The sequence below is a fragment of the Scyliorhinus canicula genome, chromosome 4 (assembly GCF_902713615.1).
Source record: "Scyliorhinus canicula chromosome 4, sScyCan1.1, whole genome shotgun sequence".
Taxonomy (NCBI): Eukaryota; Metazoa; Chordata; class Chondrichthyes; order Carcharhiniformes; family Scyliorhinidae; genus Scyliorhinus; species Scyliorhinus canicula.
Window position 1 is genome coordinate 53,020,762 of NC_052149.1, and position 23,523 is coordinate 53,044,284.

At 49.1% G+C, this 23,523-nt stretch overlaps 1 protein-coding gene across 5 annotated transcripts in view; it reads right to left on the bottom strand.

Annotated features, from left to right (window-relative positions):
* osbpl9 (oxysterol binding protein-like 9) overlaps positions 1-23,523 on the bottom strand; it is a 291,865-nt gene that overhangs the window by 123,323 nt on the left and 145,019 nt on the right. The window contains exon 1 of one of the 5 annotated variants that reach the window (XM_038794263.1): positions 22,713-22,906. The exons of the other annotated variants lie outside the window; for them this stretch is intronic. Coding sequence (XP_038650191.1) covers positions 22,713-22,736 — 24 coding nt within the window. The 5' untranslated portion in view covers positions 22,737-22,906. Of the gene's footprint in view, positions 1-22,712; positions 22,907-23,523 lie in introns of those variants that run through there. 5 annotated transcript variants of the gene reach the window in all.

The following is a 23,523-nucleotide window of genomic DNA, read 5'->3' on the forward strand; positions in this document are numbered from 1 at the left end:
TCTTTCTGGAAAATTGTCAGCGGGGGGGGTTAGCTTAGTTCAGAGTGGGGGGTTAATAAAGGTGGGACCTGTAAGGGAGGAAGACGGCTTTTGCACTATGTTTATAAATTCATGTACGTTGTTTATTTTGTTATTGTAAAACCACAAATACCTCAATAAAATGTTTAGAAAAAAAAACTCAGAAGGACACCACTTAGTCCATTCATATACACAAGGCGTTTTAACAGTTTACACAGACATGACTAATGTGATCTTCTGAACAGGTTTTGGCTGCACAGAAAGCTTACAGAAGAACGTTTTAGACCCCGCCAACCTGGCCACCTTTTGTCTCCCCCAGGAGGTTATGGGGTAGATTCTTCATTGCCCAATGCCGGTATCTGAATTCCGGCATCTGAATTCCCGATCAGGGAGAGAATGGCAGGTCGTCTGAAAAAGGGGATCGGCAACGTACGCCAGACTGTTTCACTGGCAGCCTCAGCATGCTACCCACCTCGTGCCGGCCACATCATGCAAACCCGCAATTTGCATGTATTTAAATCTGATTAATGGGCTGGAAGCCCGAATCCCTTCCTTACCCGCTCCCATATGCTCCAGCCCTCTAAGCCGGAAATGAAGCAGGCGTGATTTGGTGCAAGTATTTACAAATGGGGCCCAGACACCATAGCGATTGAGGGGGAGCAAGAAGGTAAGCAAACATTTGAAACTTTGAACTTGCTGGTGGTGGTGTATGCCTGGACCTCGGGAGTAGCAAGAAACAACTTGATGGCAAGTGCGTGGACTCAGGGTGCACCCTCGGGGTCATTGTGTCCGAGCTGACACCATTGCTGCAAAACTAATTTAAATCCAACCCCTAGCTGCAATTTACAGGCTCCTGGCTGTTGAGACTGCTGAGAGTATCCTGCAAATGAAGGCTTCTGGTCATGTAACAACTCACCCAGTCCGCCCATATCCGCTCATATCCCAGCCGTATAATCAAGAGGATGGGTGTAGCTATGCTCAATCGCTGGCCCACCAGGTGTTGGCACTCCTCAGTGCATGCTTTTGAAATGCTGCTCTACAGCGGAAGCAAGTGATTAGCCGAGCGCACCCCAAAGGACACATGCACCATTGCTAGTGTCACCATCAGCTAGCCCCCCCTGAGGTTCACGGGCTGTCTCCAAGCCATGACTGTCCATCGCACCCCTGATCCTACCCATCACACCCGCAGCCAGGAAACATGATTAGCCCCCTGTTATAACCTGTGCGTAAAACCCAGGCTCTACATTACACTGCAGCTAAGGTGCAAACGCACACATCGTACCACCACCACCCCACCCCCAATCTGTAGGACCTGTCCACACACCAGGCTCTTACCATTGAGACATGTGGCTGCACAGATGAATGTCTCCACCACACAACCTGTTGCCACCTACCTGGCAGAAGAGCACAAAACTCACCCAGTGAGGGGACCCGCAGAGAGAAAGAGGAGAGGGGCCACAAAGCCTTATCATTAATACTGGTTGCAGTGGTGAGGATAGAGGCTCCACACATCACAGGTCAGGTGCCAGTCACTGATGGGGATAGGGGTGCAATGCGGAATACATTATCTGAAAGGAGCCCGTGGAGGGCACATGTTAGGGGTGGTGCAGCAGTACAACTCAGGACAACATGTAACCTGATGGCATTGGGTGGTCAAGCGAATCCCAATCATGCTGACACTGTCTCTCTCTCTCTCCCTCTCTTCCCCTGCCCCCCACACCACCACCACTTCTGAGAGCATAGACTTTGGACTACAGCCAGCTCTGCTTGCTACCTGCCTGGCTGCTGCAGCCATTGAGAATGCACAGCAATGAGAGCGTCAGCGCCAGCCCATGGAATACCCTATATGGGAAGTGCCTGCCACAGGAGCAGGGCCAGCCAGTGAGGCTCAAGTGCCGCCATCCAACTGGCTGAGGAGTTGCGGAGGTGGTGCCGCTTCAGGCCACATTTATAGCGTTGCCGCCTGTCCTTTGAGAAACTGCCAAACCCAGTGTGCCGCCAACAACAAATGTGGTTCACCAGGGAGACCATGAGCCACCTGTGCCAGATGGTGACACACCTCGCAACGCAGGGGTATGGGGGGAAGGACACCCAGTGGCTGTCAAGGTGACAGTCATCCTGAACATTTATGCCTCCAGCTCATACTAGGGCTTGAGTGGGGACCTGTGTGGGTCTTGCAAAGGTCTGCACACAGGTGCATCCGGGCATCAAACTACATCACCTTCAACTTGGTATAGCTAGTTTAGCTCAGTGGGCTAGACAGCTGATTTGTGATGCAGAACAAGGCCAGCAGCGTGGGTTCAATTCCTGTACCAGCTTACCTAAACAGGCGCCAGAATGTGGCGACTAGGGGCTTTTCACAGTAACTTCATACTTGTGACAGTAAAAGGTTATTATTATCTAGTTCAATCCTAACAGAATGCCAGCACAGCAGGGATTGCCACCATCGCTATGTCCCAGTCCAGGGGGCGATCGATGGCACGAATGTCATCCTTCAATCACCAGTTCGACATGAAGTGCCCTCCACCAATAGGAAGGGCTTCCACCCCATTAATCTGCAGTTGGTATGCGACCACCAGCTGCATCATGCATGTCTAATATCCAGGCATCGTGCATAACGCTTACATCCTGGCACACTCGTCAGTTCCCGGCACTCGAGGCGCTACCTCAGGCGAGAGGTTGGCTCGTGGATGACAATGGTTACCCGCTAAGGTCATGGCTAATGACACCTGTGCAGAGATCCCAGACTGAGGCAGAGAACCATTATAACAATGCTCAATGTGCAACCAGGAACATCATAGAGCAACGCATAAGGGTACTCAAGACGCTTCCAATGCCTGAACCACTGGGACGCTCCAATATACCCACTCTTCTCCCCCCCTCAAGGAAGCCTCGAGCATCATGGTGACCTGCTGCGTCCATCATAACATCGTGCAGCAGAGGGCCAACATGGTGGAGGAGGAAGAAGAACGACAGGCCTCATCGGACGAAGATGGTTTCCTGGAAGAAACAGTGTGAGCCAGAGCTGGCACTGTAGGCTGCCCAACGCATGATCCAGGGCGAGCCCACACAGGCAGGCATCCTCACCACCTCCCGATTTACCACTTTATTTCTTTACCCCCTCCCCACTTCATATCCAACCCCCCAATCTAAAATTCACATCCATTGAGCCTCTCAACCCTTTCCTCTCCCCTAGTCCTTCACTTCACCCCTTCTCTCTCCCCTAGTCCTTCACTTCACCCTTCCCTCTCCCCTAGTCCTTCACTTCACTCCTTCTCTCTCCCCTAGACCTTCACTCTACCCCTTTGTCACTCCACCGTCCCCCTAGCCTTCCACTCCTTCCCGCTACCATAGCTCCCACACCCCCTTTCAGTGGTCACACCAGCATCATCATAGGGTATTGGCCCGGGGTTCGAAGCATCAATGGGTCTTGTTTGCAGGACAGAGGAGGATGATAATGACTCGCTGTGACACGTGTCCTGCTGCTCCTCATTGTCTGACAAAGTCTGACTCCTGTCTTTAAGATATCAAGCCATTGTCCGCCCTACATGTGTGCTGATGATTCTTTCTCATGGGCCCAAATATGTTGGGGATGCTGTCATACAAGACTGGTGATGCTGTCACCAGCTACAACACCCCCCCTCCATCCCAAAACTTGCCCAGCGTCTCACTGTGTCCTTTCTAAGTCCCCAAGGATAAAGCAGGTCATAAACGGCAGAAGATGGATAAGGGCATCTTAGATACTTGGATCCAAACCCAATCTATTTTTCTAATCTTTTGTGGCCTAGTCCTTCTTCATGGTGTTACACCAGACAGCACAAGAAAAGTGGAGGTGCTGTTCATCTCACCCTCTGCCCTGTGCTGTCCTTGGTAATTGCCCGGGACCCGGATGTGCTCGGCCAAATTTCGGGTGTCACAGGTGACAACGTGTCAGCCTGTTCTATCTGCAGCACAGCAATGTTCCAGTGTTAGGTGGAAGGATTCGGAAAGGGCCGAGATGGTCCAGCGACTCCCCTGTGAGAGGTGCTGGGATGGACCCATCACTTCCTTCTCCCTCAGGGTGCTCGCTGGCCACCGGGCTACTCCATAGGAGGCTGGAGTGAGCTCCAGAGGCCCCACTGTCACGGGGTGCTCCAGTCATGGAGTCCCACCTTCGTCTGAAACATGGTGTTGATGCCCTCAACCGTACTGGGCTGAGACTGAGCCATGTCCCTCACTGCCTTGGACATGCCCCTCTGTGACTATGTCGTGCCCTTGAGTGCATCGGACATGCCCCTGTGAACGGTTATGATCCCTCAGCATCCGGCCAACGCACCCAGCATGACCCTTTGTGGAAAGGTCTACTCAAGCTCCTATTTCTTATGTTGTTACATTGCCACCCCACCCGGGGGAAAAGGGTGCCCCTCCTCTCCTCAATGGCATCCAGCATGCATTCAATGTCAGCATCCAGAACCTTGGTGCTAGTCTTTAAGCAGCCACCTTCTCAGCTGGAATGATGGTCTGTGCTGAATGGTGCACTTAAAAGTTGCTCCAACTTGACTTCCAGTGCTGGCCATGGAGTGAGTGGTCACAAATAGGTCAGTTCCTACTTGAAGACACAGAAAAGAGTTATTTTTACATGATATTGGGTGGAATTTTGATGGAAAGGCGTCGGTGAATGTTGGAGGAGTAGTGCCCCCCGAGAGTGGTATATCTGCTGGCTATCAGACCCGGCAGAAAACAGTGACAGAACAGGCTAATGAGTTGGAAGCCTGTACTGCAGTAGCAGCCAGTGTAAGCAAGTTTGCAGAGGAAGGGCTGATGGAAGCTGGAAGGTCCCTGATGGAGGAGCTGATGGCATTTATTAAGAGGAATTCTGCCAGCAGAGGAAGGAAATGCGTAAGGATTGCTCGAAGGCCATCGAAGGAGCCGTGGCACCCCTGAAGAGTTCTCTGGAACGGGTGAAGAGTTTGGAGGCGCAGGGGTTGCAGATTCAGGGAATCAAAGGAGTGATCTCGAACCACAGTGATCATGTGGTGGTGGCTCTGGAGGCGGAGCTCCTAGGAGACCTGTGTAAAACGTTGAGGGCAAAGGTGGAAGAACAAAGAACAAAGAAAATTACAGCACAGGAACAGGCCCTTCGGCCCTCCCAGCCTGCACCGATCCAGATCCTTTATCTAAATTTGTCTCCTATTTTCCAAGGTCTACTTCCCTCTGTTCCCGCCAGTTCATATACCTGTCTAGATGCCTCTTAAATGATGCTATCGTGCCCGCCTCTAACACCTCCGCTGGTAAAGCGTTCCAGGCACCCACCACCCTCTGCGTAAAAAACTTTCCACGCACATCTCCCTTAAACTTTCCCCCTCGCACCTTGAAATTGTGACCCCTTGTAAGTGACACCCCAACTCTTGGAAAAAGCTTGTTGCTATCCATCCTGTCCATACCTCTCATAATTTTGTAGACCTCAATCAGGTCCCCCCTCAACCTCCGTCTTGCCAATGAAAACAATCCTAATCTACTCAACCTTTCTTCATAGCTAGCACCCTCCATACCAGGCAACATCCTGGTGAACCTCCTCTGCACCCTCTCCAAAGCATCCACATCCTTCTGGTAATATGGCGACCAGAACTGCACGCAATATTCCAAATGTGGCCTAACCAAAGTCCTATACAACTGTAACATGACCTGCCGACTCTTTTACTCAATACCCCGTCCGATGAAGGCAAGCATGCTGTATGCCTTCTTGACCACTCTATCGACCTGTGCTACCACCTTCAGGGTACAATGGACCTGAACTCCCAGATCTCTCAGTACATCAATTTTCCCCAGGACCCTTCCATTGACCATATAATCCGCTCTTGAATTTGATCTTCCAAAATGCATCACCTCGCATTTGCCTGGATTGAACTCCATCTGCCATTTCTCTGCCCAACTCTCCAATCTATTTATATTTTGTTGTATTCTCTGACAGTCCTCCTCGCTATCTGCAACTCCACCAATCTTAGTATCATCTGCAAACTTGCTAATCAGACCACCTATACCTTCCTCCAGGTCATTTATGTAGATCACAAACAACAGTGGTCCGAGCACGGATCCCTGTGGAACACCACTAGTCACCCTTCTCCATTTTGAGATACTCCCTTCCACCACTACTCTCTGTCTCCTGTTACCCAGCCAGTTCTTTATCCATCTGCTAGTACACCCTGAACCCCATACGACTTCACTTTTTCCATCAACCTGCCATGGGAAACCTTATCAAACACCTTACTAAAGTCCATGTATATGACATCTACAGCCCTTCCCTCATCAATTAACTTTGTCACTTCCTCAAAGAATTCTATTAGGTTTATAAGACATGACCTTCCCTGCACAAAACTATGCTGCCTATCAATGATAAGTCTATTTTCTTCCATATGTGAATAGATCCTATCCCTCAGTATCTTCTCCAACAGTTTGCCTACCACTGACATCAAGCTCACAGGTCTATAAGTCCCTGGATTTTCCCTGCTACCCTTCTTAAACAAAGGGACAACATTAGCAATTCTCCAGTCCTCCGGGACCTCACCCATGCTCAAGGATGCTGCAAAGATATCTGTTAAGGCCCCAGCTATTTCGACCCTCGCTTCCCTCAGTAACCTGGGATAGATCCCATCCAGTCCTGGGGACTTGTCCACCTTAATGTCTTTCCGAATACCCAACATTTCCCCCTTCCGTATGACAACTTGACCTAGAGTATTTAAACATCCATCCCTAGCCTCAACATCCGTCTTGTCCCTCTCCTTTGTGAATACCGATGCAAAGTACTCATTAAGAATCTCACCCATTTCCTCTGAGTTCACGCATAAATTCCCTCTTTTGTCTTTGAGTGGGCCAATCCTTTCTCTAGTTACCCTCTTGCTCCTTACATACGAATAAAAGGCTTTGGGATTTTCCTTAACCCTGTTAGCCACAGATATTTCATGACCCCTTTTAGCCCTCTTTATTGCGCGTTTGAGATTCGTCCTACTTTCCCGATATTCCTCAAAAGCTTCATCAGTTTTGAGTTGCCTCGATCTTATGAATGCTTCCTTTTTCATCTTAGCTAGTCTCACAATTTCACCCATCATCCATGGTTCCCTAATCTTGCCATTTCTATCTCTCATTTTCACAGGAACATGTCTGTCCTGCACTCTAATCAACCTTTCCTTAAAAGGCTCCCACATTTCGTGGATTTACCTTTAAACAGCTACTCCCAATCCACATTCCCTAGCTCCTGCCGAATTTTGTTATACTCTGCCTTTCCCCAATTTAGCACTCTTCCTTTCGGACCACTCGTGTCCTTGTCCATGAGTATTCTAAAACTTACGGAATTGTGATCGCTATTCCCAAAGTAATCACCAACTGAAACATCAACCACCTGGCCGGGATCATTCCCCAATACCAGGTCCAGTATGGCCCCTTCCAGAGTTGGACTATTTACATACTGCTCAAAAAACTCTCCTGGATGCTCCTTACAAACTCTGCTCCATCTACGCCTCCAACACTACACGAATCCCATTCAATGTTGGGGAAGTTAAAATCTCCCATCACAACAACCCTATTGCTCCGACATTTTTCTATAATCTGTCTGCATATTTGTACCTCTACTTAATGCTCGCTTTTGGGAGGCCTTTAGTAAAGTCCCAACAATGTTACTGCACCCTTCCTATTTCTTAGCTCCACCCATCTTGCCTCAGTGCTTGAATCCTCCATCGTGCCCTCCTTAATCACAGCTGTGATATCATCTCTGACGAGTAATGCAACTCCTCCCCCCCCTTCTACCTCCCTCTCTATCCCTCCTGAAGCATCTATACCCTGGGATATTCAGTTGCCAGTCCTGCCCTTCCCTCAACCAAGTCTCAGTAATACCAATAACATCATATTCCCAGGTACTGATCCAAGCCCTAAGTTCATCTGCCTTACCTGCTACTCTTCTCGCATTAAAACAAATGCACCTCAGACCACCTGTCCCTTTGCGTTCATCAACTCTTCCCTGTCTACTCTTCCCCTTAGTCACATTGAGTTTATTATCTCGTACCTTACTGGCGTTAGTTGCTGCTTCTTTACTGACCTCTAACTTCCTAATCTGGTTCCCATCCCCCTGCCACATTAGTTTAAAACGTCCCCAACAGTGTTAGCAAAAGCACCCCCTAAGACATTGGTTCCAGTCCTGCCCAGGTGTAGACCATCCAGTTTGTAATTGTCCCACCGCCCCCAGAACCGGTTTCCAATGTCCCAAAAATCTGAAACCCTCCCTCAATGTCTCAAGAAGGCAGAACCTGTGAATAGTGGGCCTGCCTGAAGGAGTGGAAGGGGTCAGTGCCACGAGGTACATCTCGAAGATGCTGGCGAGGCTAGTGGCAGAAGGGGTGCTAGATAAGGCACCTGAAGTGGACCAAGCTCAAAGGTCCCTGAGGCAGAAGCCTAGAGCTGGAGAGCTGGTGGTGATCGTGAGACACCATAAATTTGTGGAGAAAGAGAAGATTCTGGCCAGGGAGAAGCGTACCTGCGACTGGGAGGGGAATAATGTCCAAATTTATCAGGACATCAGAGCCAAGCTGGCAAAGCAGCGGGCATGTTTCAACAAGGCCAAGGCGGTGCTGTACCGGTGGCAGATCAGGTTTAGGGTGCTCTATCCGGCGAAATTATGGGTGATGTTTGGAGCCTGGGAGTATTATTCTGAGATCCCAAAAGCGGCAAAAAACTTAATTAAGGAGCATAAACTGGGGGAGAACTGAGCGGACAATGCATGGGAACCGGGGTGCTGGCACTTTGTAATGGTTGGGAGCATGTTTGAAGTAGGGGTAGGGATTGGAGAATTTCCGTCCTTTTTTTGCAGGGCGGTTTGCTGTTTACTGTTGAGACTGCAAGGTGTTGTAGGGGTGAAGAGTTTGTGGGGATGCATGTTCCCAACCCCTGTCCCGTTTTATGGCACTGTAACATTTGTTTGTTTGTTTTTGGAGAAGGCTGCCTGCAGTTCAGGAGAAGTCCTTCATTGGGTGGAGGAGGGTAAGGTTAGCAGGGAGCCTTCTTCCTTGAGCTGAAGATTGGGTGGGGCGGAGGGGGGGGGGGGGGGGGGGTGCGTAGCAGTGGTGGAGGGAAGGGGTGAAGGGGTGGTCCCTTTGGGCAGTGGTGGCCACGCTAACAGGTGATACTGTTGAACGGAAGTGAAATGATGGCAGAGAAGGATGGCCGGAGGTTGTTGCAACGTGGTAGAGGGTGAGAGATGCCATAGTCAGGGGTGGAGAAAGGGGCCATCTGGGACGGGCGAGGTATTGGGTGGATTTAAGGGGGTCAGAGTTAAGTGGAGAAGGTGACTGTAGCGGGATTGGAGGGTGGGGATGGGGGGGGGGGGTAATGAAAAGGGGGGGAAATCTACACAGACTTTATAGTTGATTGTTGGGAAGTATGTTTCTCAGGGTGATTATTTGCTGTAACCTAGTTTGATGCATGTTTGTAATAAAATACATCTTTTAACAAAGTTGCTCCAACTTGTCAGGAGCGCGAAACCCGACCCCAGCAAACCAGACGCCTGTGGGGCTGGAACTCAGGCAGGCTGTAAGATGGCTGCGTGATGGCACATTTGCATGGCAAGAATTGCTGCTCATTTGGCACTTCTAGCAGCAGCGTGCCGTTACTGCAGTTCTCCATTACCAGCAGCACTTAGTCTCCAGAACGGAGAGACCAGGCTTAGTCATTGCAGGCTGGAGTTGCCTGGTCATAATTCCCCAGGTATCATAACTGAACATGCGTGATGGAACAGCTGGTCTTTTCCTGCCCATCACTTTTGTATGTTCATATAAATGTTCATCCAGAATTCCTCTAGCTACTTGACGTTTTTTTAAATAGGAAAAAAAGATTGTGTGTTTGTGATTTTGTATGAAACAGGGTAGAACTGTGGGAAGCACAGCAAAGGCCTACACATCTAATATGTACACAAGTGCATTTCTAGAGAAAATCATTGGACAATGAAGGTAATTATTACATCCAAAAACTGGGGACACCTAAGTCTGCATCAAATAATCAAAGGTGCAACCTTATTTTCATCAGCTGAGCCACTCGACGGATCAACATGGCTAGCTAATGAAACTTTTTTTTACAAAAGACAGGAACTTTCCTTTTTAAGGTTTTTAAACAAAACTTTAGGGACTTCAGCATATGGGTGTCCACTATGTTTGATGCTCATATAGGGCACCACGGTGGCGCAGTGGGTTAACCCTGCTGCCTCACGGCGCCGAGGTCCCAGGTTCGATGTCGGCTCTGGGTCACTGTCTGTGTGGAGTTTGCACATTCTCCCCGTGTTTGTGTAGGTTTCGCCCCCACATCCAAAAATGTGTAGGTGGATTGGACATGCTAAATTGCCCCTTGATTGGAAAAAAATAATTGGGTACTCTTAAAAAAAAAAAAACATTTTTTTAAATGTTTGATGCTCATAAAATGATCTGTGGTCAGTCAGTTGGGAAATTAAGTCCTTGAAATACTGCCTCCCCAAACTAGATTCACAATCATCAGAATCGTTTATCAGAAGTAAAAAAAACTTTGACTCACTTGCTTAATTGCTCCCAGTACTTGCGTACGAAAAGTTAAGCTTAAAGGCCCACATTTTTAGGACATGGTAGGATAGAGAAAGGAAGTTATTGGTAAAATTCTGAAAAACTGTTAATTTTATCTAACTGCAGCAAAAAATATATTTCCAAAACAATAAAAGCACTTTTATTCCAATGATGCTTTGGATTTAAAGTTCTTAATTCCACTGCAATTTTTCAAAAAACTGATTATTGAAAACTACTATTACTATTACAGTTAACAATGAGAAAAACCAATAAAGAACCAAAAAATATTATTTTATCAAGGATTTTTCCCAGCTTGGGGCTTGGTGCAGAAGAGCTTCAGATGATTGGGTATTGTGATCTAGGAGACATCTAATCAAAAGGGATGAGTTGCAACTCAACAGGGCTAGGAAACGTTCTCAAGGGGAAGTTGACATGTGGCTAGGGAGGGTTTAAACTAAATTAACAGGAGGTGGGCACCAGCAATTAGAAGCAGAAAAACAAAATAAGATGCATAAGGGAGTGTTGCATTGTACCAGAGAAGGAAGTTATGCTATATTAGATAGGAGCAACCCAAGAAGGACCGCAATGAATACAAAGACAAGCTTAGAATCCATATATGCGAATGCATAAAGGTTTGGTGAAGATGACAGCTGGTGAGCTAAAAGCACAAATAGCCATATGAAAATATTTATTTATTTTTTAAATTTAGAGTACCGAATTAATTTTTTACAATTAAGGGGAAATTTAGCGACTTCCGGTGGCGGCGATGATGTAGGAAGCCGCACATTTGGGAGCTCCCATTTTAAACAGACTTTTCGGCTCTTTTTAGAGCCCAAAACGGAAATTTTTCGACGTCTCCCGGTGGGAGAAGGTGTGCTGATCGAATTTCCCCGCAGTCCATGACTCGAACTCGGAGTGGAAAGGGGGAAAAAACGGCAGCAGCTCCCCAGAAAAAACGGGGGAAGGAATCCAAGATGGCGGCCGGCGGAGCTCCAGAGGAGTGGAAGCAGTGGGCCCTGGAGCAACAAGCTGCTCTCCTGCGCTGTTTTGCAGACTTCAAGGCTGAGGTACTGAGCTCTCTGCAGGAAACGAACAGAAGGCTCTCGGAGATTCAGACGACCCAGGGTGCTGCCATCAAGGAGTTGCAGACGCAGGCCACTGAACGAGAGGAGGAGGCCGGGATCCTCGTGAGTAAGGTGGAGGGACACGAGGCACTCCACAAGAAGTGGCAGGAACGCTTCGAGGAGCTTGATCACCGCATGAGGCGGAAAAATCTGCGGATCGTGGGCCTTGCGGAGGGGCTGGAGGGGTCGGACCTGACAACCTACGTGGCTACGATGCTGAACTCGCTAGTGGGGGCCGGGTCTTTCCATCTGCCCTTGGAGCTGGAGGGAGCACACAGAGTACTGGCCAGGAGGCCTAAGGAGAATGAACCCCTGCGTGCGGTGCTGGTGAGGTTCCACCGGTTTAGTGATCGGGAGTATGTGCTGTGCTGGGCCAAGAAGGTGAAGAGCAGCAATTGGGAGAATGGGGTTGTACGGATCTACCAGGTTTGGAGTGCGGAGGTGGCTAAGCGGCGGTCCGGGTTTAATCAGACGAAAGAGGTGCTTTACAAGAAAAAGATAAAGTTCGGAATGTTGCAGCCTGCGCGCCTGTGGGTAACTTATTCGGACCGGCATTATTATTTCGATTCCCCGGAGGAGGCGTGGGCCTTCGTGCGGACGGAGAAACTGGACTTGAACTAGGGGTTGGGGGTTGCAGGGTTTGTTGAAATACTTTATTGCTGGGTTCTGCTGTTGCTGTGTAATCTTTTTTTGTACTTTTGCAATTTTGATATGGTTATTTATGGGGGTGTTGTTCTGTTATGTTTTTTTGCTGTGGGGCATTGTTTGAGTTTTGTATCTTGCGGGGAGGGTTGGGGGGGTTTGTTGTATTCTATGTCGGGTTGGGGGTATGGAGTGGGGCTGGTATTTGGGAGCGGCGTCAGAAGGGTGTGGTGGGGCAGTGCGAAAGCGCGGGCTTTCCTCTGGTTTCCCACGCTGCGGGGCTGGGGGGTGGAGACGATGACGGGGGGAGGCAGGGCCTTAACCGGTTCTTCCCCGCGCTGGAGCGGTGCCTGGAGGAGGGATAGATTGGGGGATGATCCCACTTTGGGAGGGGTCGGGTTATTGGCGGGAGTTTCCGGGGTCAGCAGAAGTTAGCTGACCCACAGAAGTACAATGGAGGACGGTTCGCGGCTAGGAGGGTTCCTAGCCTGGGGGGGAAGGGAGGGGGGGAAAGGAGAATACCGGGTTGCTGCTGGTAGGGTCAGGAACTGGTGGGGGCTGGGGGGACAGAGGTGAGGTGTTGTCGCTGTGGGGACTGGATCGGGCAGGGGGTGCTGGCCTGGGGCGGGCAGTCGACGGGCTATGGCTAGTCGAGGGTACTTGCTCATCTGAAGGGACTAAAGGCAGATGTGGCAATGCTTCAGGAGACCCACCTGAAGGTGGCAGACCAGGTCCCTCTGAGGAAGGGATGGGTGGGGCAGGTTTTCCACTCTGGGTTCGATGTGAAGAACCGGGGAGCGGCGATTCTGGTGGGGAAAAATGTGTCATTTGAGGCATCGGAGGTGGTGGCAGATAAGGGGGGTAGGTATGTTATGGTTAGGGGCAGGCTACAAGGAGAGAAGGTGGTACTTGCTAGTGTGTATGCCCCAAATTGGGACGATGCGGGCTTTATGAGGCGTATGTTGGGACGGGTCCCGGATCTGGAGGCGGGAGGTCAGATCATGGGGGGGGGGGGGGGGGGGGGGGGGGGGGGGGGGGGGGGGGGCCTTCAATACGGCGTTGGATCCTTCACTGGATCGGTCCAGCTCTAGGACGGGTAGGAGGCCGGCAGCGGCCAAGGTATTGAGAGGGTTTATGGACCAGATGGGTGGGGTGGATCTATGGAGGTTTGTGAGGCCGAGGGCACGGGAGTACTCTTTCTTCTCCCACGTACATAGGGTCTGCTCTCGGATAGACTTCTTCGTGGTGAGTAGGGGACTGATTCCGAGAATGGAGGAGGCCGAGTATTCGGCCATTGCAATCTCCGACCACGCTCCGCATTGGATAGAGTTGGAGATGGGGAGGTGCGGGACCAGCGCCCGTTGTGGCGGTTGGATGTGGGGTTGCTGGCGGAAGGGGAGGTGTGTAGGAGGGTCCGGGCAAGTATTGAGGGGTACCTCGAGGTGAATGATACAGCGGAGGTTCAGGTGGGGGTGGTCTGGGAGGCCCTGAAGGCAGTGATTCATGGGGAGCTGATATCCATCCGGGCACACAGGGAGAGGAGCGAGAGGAGTGAGGGATAGACTGGTGGGAAAGATGCTGGAGGTAGACAGGAGGTACACAGAGGCACCAGAGGAGGGACTGTTGGGGGAGAGGCGCAGCCTGCAGGCTAAATTTGATTTGCTGACCACTAGAAAGGCGGAGGCACGGTGGAGGAAGGCACAAGGGGCAGTGTACGAACATGGTGAAAAGGCAAGTAGGATGCTGGCTCATCAGCTCCGCAAGCGGGATGCGGCTAAGGAAATTGCTGGAGTGAGACAAGAGTGGGAATGTGGTGCGGAAGGGGGAAGAGGTGAATGAGGTCTTCAAGGACTTTTACGGGGAACTGTACCGGTCGGAGCCAACGGGGGAGAGGAGGGGAATGGAGAGGTTCCTGGACGGGATTTCTTTCCCGAAGGTGCAGGAGGAGCAGGTGGATGGGTTGGGTGCGCCAATTGAGCTGGAGGAGCTAGTTAAGGGGATCGGGCAGATGCAGTCAGGGAAGGCAACGGGGCTGGATGGGTTCCCGGTGGAATTTTATAAAAAATTTGTGGACCTAGTGGGCCCCTTGCTGGTGCGGACACTTAATGAAGCGTGGGAAGGGGGGACTTTGCCCCCGACAATGTCGCGGGCGCAGATTTCGTTAATTTTAAAGAGGGACAAGGACCCCCAGCAGTGTGGTTCATACAGGCCCATATCTCTCCTCAACGTAGATGCCAAGGTGCTGGCAAAAATCCTGGCCACGAGGATAGAGGAGTGTGTGCCAGGGGTTGTACACGAGGACCAGACAGGTTTTGTGAAGGGAAGGCAGCTGGACACGAATGTGCGGAGATTGTTGAATGTCATCATGATGCCGGCGATTGAGGGGGAGGCAGAGATAGTGGTGGCGCTGGTGAAGGCCTTCGATAGAGTGGAGTAGGGGTACTAATGGGAGGTGTTGGGGAGGTTTGGATTTGGTGAAGGGTTTATTAGATGGGTACGGCTGCTATATGAGGCCCCGATGGCGTGCGTGGCCACGAATGGGAGGAGGTCGGAGTACTTCCGGCTTTACCGAGGGACCAGGCAGGGTTGCCTCCTGTCCCCCTTGTTGTTTGCACTGGCAATCGAGCCGCTGGCGATGGCGTTGAGGGATTCAGAGAGGTGGAGAGATTTGGTGCGAGGTGGGGAGGAACATAGGGTGTCGTTGTATGCCGATGACCTGTTACTGTATGTGGCGGACCCGGTGGGAGGAATGCCGGGGGTGATGGAGCTTCTAGCTGAGTTTGGGACCTTTTCAGGTTATAAACTAAATTTAGGCAAGAGTGAGGTATTTGTGGTGCACCCTGGAGACCAGGAGGAAGGAATTGGTACGCTCCCGCTTAGGCGGGCAGGGGAGAGCTTTAGGTACCTGGGGGTGCAGGTGGCCAGGGACTGGGGGACTCTTCACAAACATAATTTGTAGATCAGATGGAGGAGGAGTTCAAGAGGTGGGACATGCTGCCATTGCCATTGGCGGGAAGGGTGCAGTCCGTCAAAATGACAGTGCTTCCGAGGTTCTTGTTCCTCTTTCAGTGCCTGCCCATCTTTATCCCCAGGGCCTTCTTTAGGAGAGTGACTAGCAGTATCTTGAGCTTTGTGTGGGCACATGGGACTCCGAGAGTGAAGAGGGTGTTCCTGGAGCGAGGGAGGGATAGAGGCGGGCTGGCGCTGCCCAACCTTTTGGGGTACTATTGGGCGGCCAATGTGTCAATGGTGCGTAAATGGGTGATGGAGGGGGGAGGGGCGGCGTGGAAAAGAATGGAGATGGCGTCATGTAGAGGTACGAGCCTGGGTGCCATGGTAACGGCGCCGTTGCCGCTCTCCCCTAAGAGGTTTACCACGAGCCCGGTGGTGGCGGCGACCCTAAGAATCTGGGGACAGTGGAGACGGCATAGGGGGGAAACAGGGGGCTCGATGGAGGCTCCATTGGGTGGCAATCATCGGTTCATCCCAGGGAACAGGGATGGGGGATTTAGGAGGTGGCAAAGGGTGGGCATCAGTAAATTGAGGGACCTGTTTATTGGCGGGAGGTTTGCGGGCCTGGGGGAACTGGAAGATAAATTTGGGCTTCCCCAAGGGAACATGTTCAGATACTTGCAGGTAAAGGCGTTTGCTAGGCGACAGGTAGAGGGATTCCCTTTGCTGCCCTCGAGGGGGACGATGGACAGAGTGCTTTTGGGGGTGTGGGACGGAGAGGGGAAGGTGTCTGACATTTATAAGGTAATGCAGGAGGTGGAGGAGTCGTCAGTGGAGGAGCTGAAGGCTAAATGGGAGGAGGAACTCGGGGAGCAGATAGAGGACGGGACTTGGGCGGATGCCTTGGAGAGAGTCAACTCTTCCTCCTCATGTGCGAGGCTTAGTCTCATCCAATTTAAGGTGCTGCACCGGGCCCACATGTCCGGGACTAGGATGAGTAGGTTCTTCGGGGGTGAGGACAGGTGCACCAGATGTTCGGGGAGTCCAGCGAACCACGCCCATATGTTCTGGGCATGCCCAGCACTGGAAGAATTCTGGAAGGGGGTGGTGGGGACAGTGTCGAGGGTGGTTGGATCCAGGGTCAAACCAAGGTGGGGACTCGCGATTTTTGGAGTTGCGGTGGAGCCGGGAGTGCAGGAGGCGAAAGTGCACGCCCATATGTCCTGGCCTTTGCGTCCCTAGTAGCCCGGCGGAGGATCTTGCTGCAGTGGAAGGATGCGAGGCCCCCAAGTGTGGAGACCTGGATCAGCGACATGGCGGGATTTATAAAATTGCAGAGGGTCAAATTTGCCCTGAGAGGATCAATACAAGGGTTCTATAAACAGTGGCAGCCTTTTCTGGACTTCCTGGCTCAAAGATAGGTATCTTGGCCAATAGCAGCAGCAACCCGGGGGGGTTCCTTATTGTAGTTTCTATTATGTAACTTTATATTTGTTAATTTGCGTTGTTATTAATATGCTGTGTTGTTCATGGAGGTGGGGCGAATGTTTATGATTGCTAATATTATTGTTATTTTTGGTCTTTTATTATGGTTCGTTGTTGTTGTAGAAATTCAAAATTTTTCAATAAAAAAATTTTTTTTTTTTTTTAAAAGGGGCAATTTAGCATCGCCGATTGACCTACCCTGCACATTTTTGGGATGTGGGGGGAAAACCCACGCAAACACAGGGAGAATGTGCAAACTCCACATGGACAGTGACCCAGTGCCAGGATCGGACCTGGGACCTCGGCGCCGTGAGGCAGCAATGCTAACCACTGCACCACAGTGCTGCCAGCCATATGAAAATATGATGCACTAGCAATAACTGAAACGTGGCTTTAAAATGGTGATGGCAAGGTGCGTAAATTCAAGGACAAGGTGTCAAGAAAAAATAGTGAAGGAGAAATGGGAGGTGGGGTGACGGTACTGATTAAGGAGGACTTAGCAAGTAGGATGTCAATTGAGGAAACAGGAGGCGGCGAGGGAGATCTGAAAGGTGAAGGATGGGGGGGGGGGGGGGTGGAAACGACACGATCTTGGACCCCATGGGGGTGAATGGGGTCTTTAATAAGATATTATACCAGACGGAGACCCGGCCAGGGTGGAAGGAATGAGGCATTTTTTGGATGGGTTGGATTCCTTCGTATGGAGGAGGACCAGGTGGAGGGATTGGGTTATCCATTGGGCTAGTGGAGGTGGTGGAGGGTATGGGTGGCGATGCATGCGGGTAAGGCCCCGGGTACATAGGCCTCGATCTCCTTAATTCAAAAGAGGGATAAGGATCCGGAGCAGTGTGGATCCTACAATCCAATTTTGCTGTTAAATGTGAATGCCAAGTTGCTGGCCAAGATCTTGGCCTCAAGGATTGAGGACTGTGTGCCGAGGAGGACCAGATGGGGTTTGTTAGAGGGAGGCATTTGTTGGACAACATCAGTCAGCTGTTAAATATTATAATGATGCCTCTGGAGGGACGAAGTGAGGAGGTGGTGGTCGCCATGGATGCGGAGAAGGCCTTCGACCAGATGGAGTGGACTATCTGTGGGAGATGCTGGGGCGGTTTGGGTTTGGGCAGGAATTTGTGGATTGCGTTCGGTTGTAGTACCGGACGCCAGTAGCGAGTGTATGAATGAACTGGGTGAGTTCGGAATATTTCAGGTTGCTCCGGGGGAACGAGGCAGGGATGCCCACTCTCCCCATTGCTCTTTGCTTTGGCTATAGAGAGATTAACAATGACGCTGAATGTGTCAAGGGACTTAAGGGGGATAGTGCAAGGGGGGTGGAACATAGGATCTCATTGTGCAGACGATCTGCTGCTCTACATTTCAAACCCTTTGGAAGGTATTGGGGGGGGGGGGATTATGGGTATATTGGAAGCACTCGGTCGGTTTTCGGGATATAAACTGAATATGGGGAAGAGCGAGGTTTTTCCAATTCAAGCGAGGGGGCAGGAGAATAGGCTGGGGGAGTTGCCGTTTAGAGTAGTGGGGGCGAGCTTTCAGTATTTGGGCATTCAGGTGGCGAGGGTGTGGGAGCAGTTGCACAAGTTGAATCGGATGCGGTTGGTGGAACAGATGTAAGGGGAGTTCAGGAGCTGGGATGTGCTCCCGCTGTCAAGCCAGGTGCAATCGGTGAAGATGACATTTCTCCCAAGATTCTTATTTTCTTATTTGTGTTCCAGAATCTCCTGATTTTCATTCCTAAGGTTTTTTGTTTTTTTAAAGGAGTGTGAATGTACTGACCTTGGGTTTTGTCTGGGCGGGTAAGGCAGCCTCATGTAAAGACTCTGGTTTCGGGGCACTGTTGACAGCGTCTTTTCATTCTCACCAACCAAGTGCTCCACAAGCCCGGTAGTTGTGGCGGCCCTGAGGGTGTGGGGACAGTGGCAGCAGCACTGAGACTGGAAGGGGCCTCGGTTTGGACACCAATTTGTGGGAATCACAGGTTTGCTCCAGGGGGCTCGATGGGGGATTTTAGGGGCCTATTCGTGAGGGGTAGCTTTCCAAGTTTGGAGGGGTTGATAGAGGCCCCAGGGGCTGCAGGATAAGGTGGTGTCAAAAACAGGGGTAAGAGAGGGCAAAGTGTCGGAAATTTATAGGCAGTTGATGGATTGGGAGGGAGCCCGATTGGGATAGTGATACGCAAGTGGGAGGAGGAGTTGGGGAGGGAGGTGGAGGTGTGACAGGAAGCTCTGAGGAGAGAGAACGCATCCTCGTCGGACGCTAGACTTAGCCTTATACAGTTTAAGGCAGTCCACAGGGCACATATAATTGTGGCCAGGAAGAGCAAGTTTTTTGAAGAGGTGGAGGGTAGGTGTGGGCTGAGCGCCAGCCGGCCCATGAATCATGCCTACATGTTTTGGGCCTGTCCAAAGCTTGGGGTATTCTCGGAGGGGTTTGCCGATAGAACATAGAACATAACAGCGCAGATGGCGAGTCTACTACTGTTGCAGGAAGGGCGTTCCACACCCCTACTACTCTGAGTAAAGAAACTGCCTCTGACATCTGTCCTATATCTACCACCCCTCAATTTAAAGCTATGTCCCCTCGTGTTGGTCATCACCATCCGAGGAAAAAGACTCTCACTGTCCACCCTATCTAACCCTCTGACTATCTTATATGTCTCTATTAAGTCACCTCTCAGCCTTCTCCTCTCTAACGAAAACAACCTCAAGTCCCTGAGCCTTTCCTCGTAAGACCTTCCCCCCCATACCAGGCAACATCCTAGTAAATCTCCTCTGAACCCTTTCCAAAGCTTCCACATCCTTCCTATAATGTGGTGACCAGAACTGCACGCAGTACTCCAGGAGCGGCCGCACCAGAGTTATGTACAGCTGCAGCATGACCTTGTGGCTCCGAAACTCAATCCCCCTACTGATAAAGGCTAGCACACCATATGCCTTCTTAACAGCCTTATTAACCTGGGTGGCAACTTTCAGGGATTTATGTACCTGGATGCCGAGATCTCTCTGTTCATCTACACTACCAAGAATCTTGCCATTAGCCCAGTACTCTGCATTCCTGTTACTCCTTCCAAAGTGAACCACCTCACACTTTTCCGCATTAAACTCCATCTGCCACCTCTCAGCCCAGCTCTGCAGCTTATCTATGTCCCTCCGTATCCTATAGCATCCTTCAGCACTATCCGCAACTCCACCGACCTTCGTGTCATCTGCAAATTTACTAACCCATCCTTCTACACCCTCTTCCAGGTCATTTATAAAAATAACAAACAGCAGTGGCCCCAAAACAGATCCTTGCGGTACACCACTAGTAACTGATGTTATGTATGGGCTGAAATTGATCGGCAGGATGTACTGGAAAGGCTGGTTACACTTAGACTGGATGGTTTGTATCCCAGGTTACTAACAAATGTGGGCGTCGAGATAGTAGAAGGACTTACCATTATCTTCCAAATGCTCCTGGATACGGGAAGGTGCCACAAGATTGGAAAATGTGACATCCTTGTTCAGGAGATATTCCTAGTAACTTCAAGCTGGTCAGTTTAATACAGCAGCGGGTAAGGCTTTAAAAATAACCAAGAAAAGAACTAACAGCCACTTAGTGAGTTTGAATTAAGGAGCGATAGAACAGTTTTCTAAAAGGCAGACTATTGTAATGGAATTTCCATGAACAGGGAAAATTAATGAGGGGAATGGAGTGGATTTTAAAGGGTCACATGACAAAGTAGCACACTAAAAAGTATATATATATATATATATAAAAACTTGGATATTGCAATACATAACAAGATATCTTAATTTGGTCATTAGGCTTAATGGTACAATTCTAAAGAATGCACTGAAACAGAGGAACTTGGGAGTTCATGTGCATATATCTTTAAAGAGAGTAATTAGCAAAGCATGTGGGATCTTGGGCTTCATAAATTGATGTATTGAGCACATGAGCAGGAAAATTATGTTGAACCTCCGTAAAGCTCTGGAAAGGCCAGTTTGTGTCCAATTCTAGTCATCACACGTTAGGGAGGATATCAGCACCTTTGACAGACTGCAGAGGAGATTTACAAGAGTGGTTCCAGAGATGAGGGATTTTATCTACACAGTTTAGCTGGAGAATCTGGGGCTGTTCCCCTTCGAGCAAAGAAGCAAGAGAGAAGATTTGACAGAGGTGCACAAAATGTTGACAGGTTTAAATAAGGTAGTCAAAGAAAAATGTTCCCTTTAGCTGATGGTACAAGAACCAGTGGGCACGGGTGTAAGGTTTTGAGCAAAAAGATGTGTGTGTGTGTGTGGGGTGGGGGGGCTACCTACAAGAGTGGTGGTAGAAGGCAATCAATGATTTCAAAAGAAAATTGAATGACACTTGAATAAGATAAACTTACAGGCTATGGAGATAGAGCAGGGGTTTGGGTCTGACTGAATAGCTCTACAGTGAGCTGACATGGACTCAATGAACTGAACAGCTTCCTTTAGAGCCATCATAACCTTTTGAGTATGTAATTGGCATGACTACCAGCTCTCTCCTCATGGAACCGTTCCATGATTAAATAACTTTTGGGTATTTCACCTAAAATATGATATCCAAAAGCAAACTGAACCAAATAATAATATTTATTATTGTCACAAGTAACAAGTAGGCTTACATTAACACTGCAATGAAGTTACTGTGAAAATTCCCTAGTCGCTACATTCTGGCATACAGAGGGAGTGTTCGGGTCCAGTGGGAGAACTCAGAATGTCCAATTCACCTAACAAGCACGTCTTTCAGGACATATGGGTAGAAACCAGAGGACCGGGAGGAAACCCACGCAGACACAGGGAAGACTTGCAGACACCGCACAGAGTGATCCAAGCCGGGAATCAAACCCATGTCCCTGGCACTGTGCAGCAACAGTGCTAGCCACTGTGCTACCGTGCCGCCCGGTTAGATACAGAGTAACGTTCCTTCTACACTGTCCCATCAAACATTCCCTGGACAGGTACAGCACGGGGTTAGATGCAGAGTAAAACTTCCTCTCCACTGTTTTCAGAAAAGTGGAAACATTGGTGGTGGGGAATGTTATGAATTATAGTTGAAACTTAATTGTTACTGAAATGCACATTCAAACACATCATCAAACTGCATATTTCCATCAGGAAATATGAACCCACCTATCAAATTGAAATATATTCTAAATGAAATACATTCTAAATGAATTGACAATAATATTTTAGGCAGAAGACAGATTCTCATCATTACCTCCACATGGAATGCATTAAATAAATAGTGAGGGTCGACTAATTTTTTGAGGCCCTCTTGATGTTTAAAGTTAGTACTTCCATGTTGCTCAAGATACCATACCTTAACTACGAATACACACACTTTTTTCTTTGATTTGAACAAGGGAAGAGAAAAATTTTCCTGTTGATACAAGAATACAATGCATTCAATTCTGCCTTTCTTTGGGGCAGCACGGTGGCACAGTGGTTAACACTGCTGCCTCACAGCGCCGATGTCCCAGGTTCGATCCCACCCCTGGGTTACTGTCCGTGTGGAGTTTGCACATTCTCCCCGTGTCTGCATGGGTTTCGCCTCCACAATCTAAATTGCCCCTTAATTGGAAAAAATGAATTGGGTACTCTAAATTTAAAAAGACAAATTCTGCTTTTCTTCATATTACTCAAAAAAGGTTGAAATAGTCAATCACTTCAATATTCATAGAAACACTGCCACATTCTTAGCTTTTAAATATTGTAAATAAATGTTGTAATAAAAACTCATACAAATTACACACAAGCCAACACACAAACTACAAAATTATTCACAGAAAACATGGCCAAGTTACTGCTTTGAATTTAAAAGCAAGTCGTTTAATATGACCACAGGCACCAAATCTGAAACAGAAAAGCACCATGGCCTACTTCCTAATCAAAGAGGTTTTGCAACTTACGCTGGTGAATCCTTTCACTGCCATTATTTTCACCTACTTCATTCCAGTGTTAATTCTTCTGTGTTCCTTAATAAAAATGTCTTTATGCAATAAAGAATTGATTTTCCCCCCAACTCAATCGAGACAAAGAGCTCTGTGCATAAGCAGTTTTGAACACCCTGGTTGTAGAAGCTACACGACACAGTACTTCCTCTATTTGCTAATCTGTGGACTTCAGAAGCTGTACACAGCAGCTTGTCGGATTGGCTAACAGACACGTACATTATAGGAGCTTGCACGGATTGGTCTAGGATCATCACATTGTGAGCTCTATTAGGACATATTGTTCTGTGGTTACACACAGACGCTGTTCTCCTTTGAAATACAAGTTTCTTCAATGTGAGAAACTGCTGGTCATGTGTACGTAATAGAACAAAAAAACTTTTTTTGTCGAATAATTGCTCAGATTGCATTCACTTTACTTGCATCCAACATTGCAGCTTGGCATTTTATAATATACACTTGCAATTTACAACAATTATCATAGTAGTACCATGCAAAAAAGGTTATCAAGATCAACGCCCCATTTCAAATAATTTTAATCTTTTAGTTTAAACATCAAGTGCTGATAATACTAAGGTAACTGGTTGCCAGAGGTCACAGAAGCACAAACCAACTAAGCATTAAGATGAAAAACAATTGAAGTTCCTTGGTCACGTGTAAGTGGAGTGTTATTCAGGCAATGGTTTGGAAGAAATAAAGTGCTGGTTTCTCCGCTCCACGACGCATTAGCCGATGGGGCGGAGAATCTGTTTCGGCACACGAAATCGGG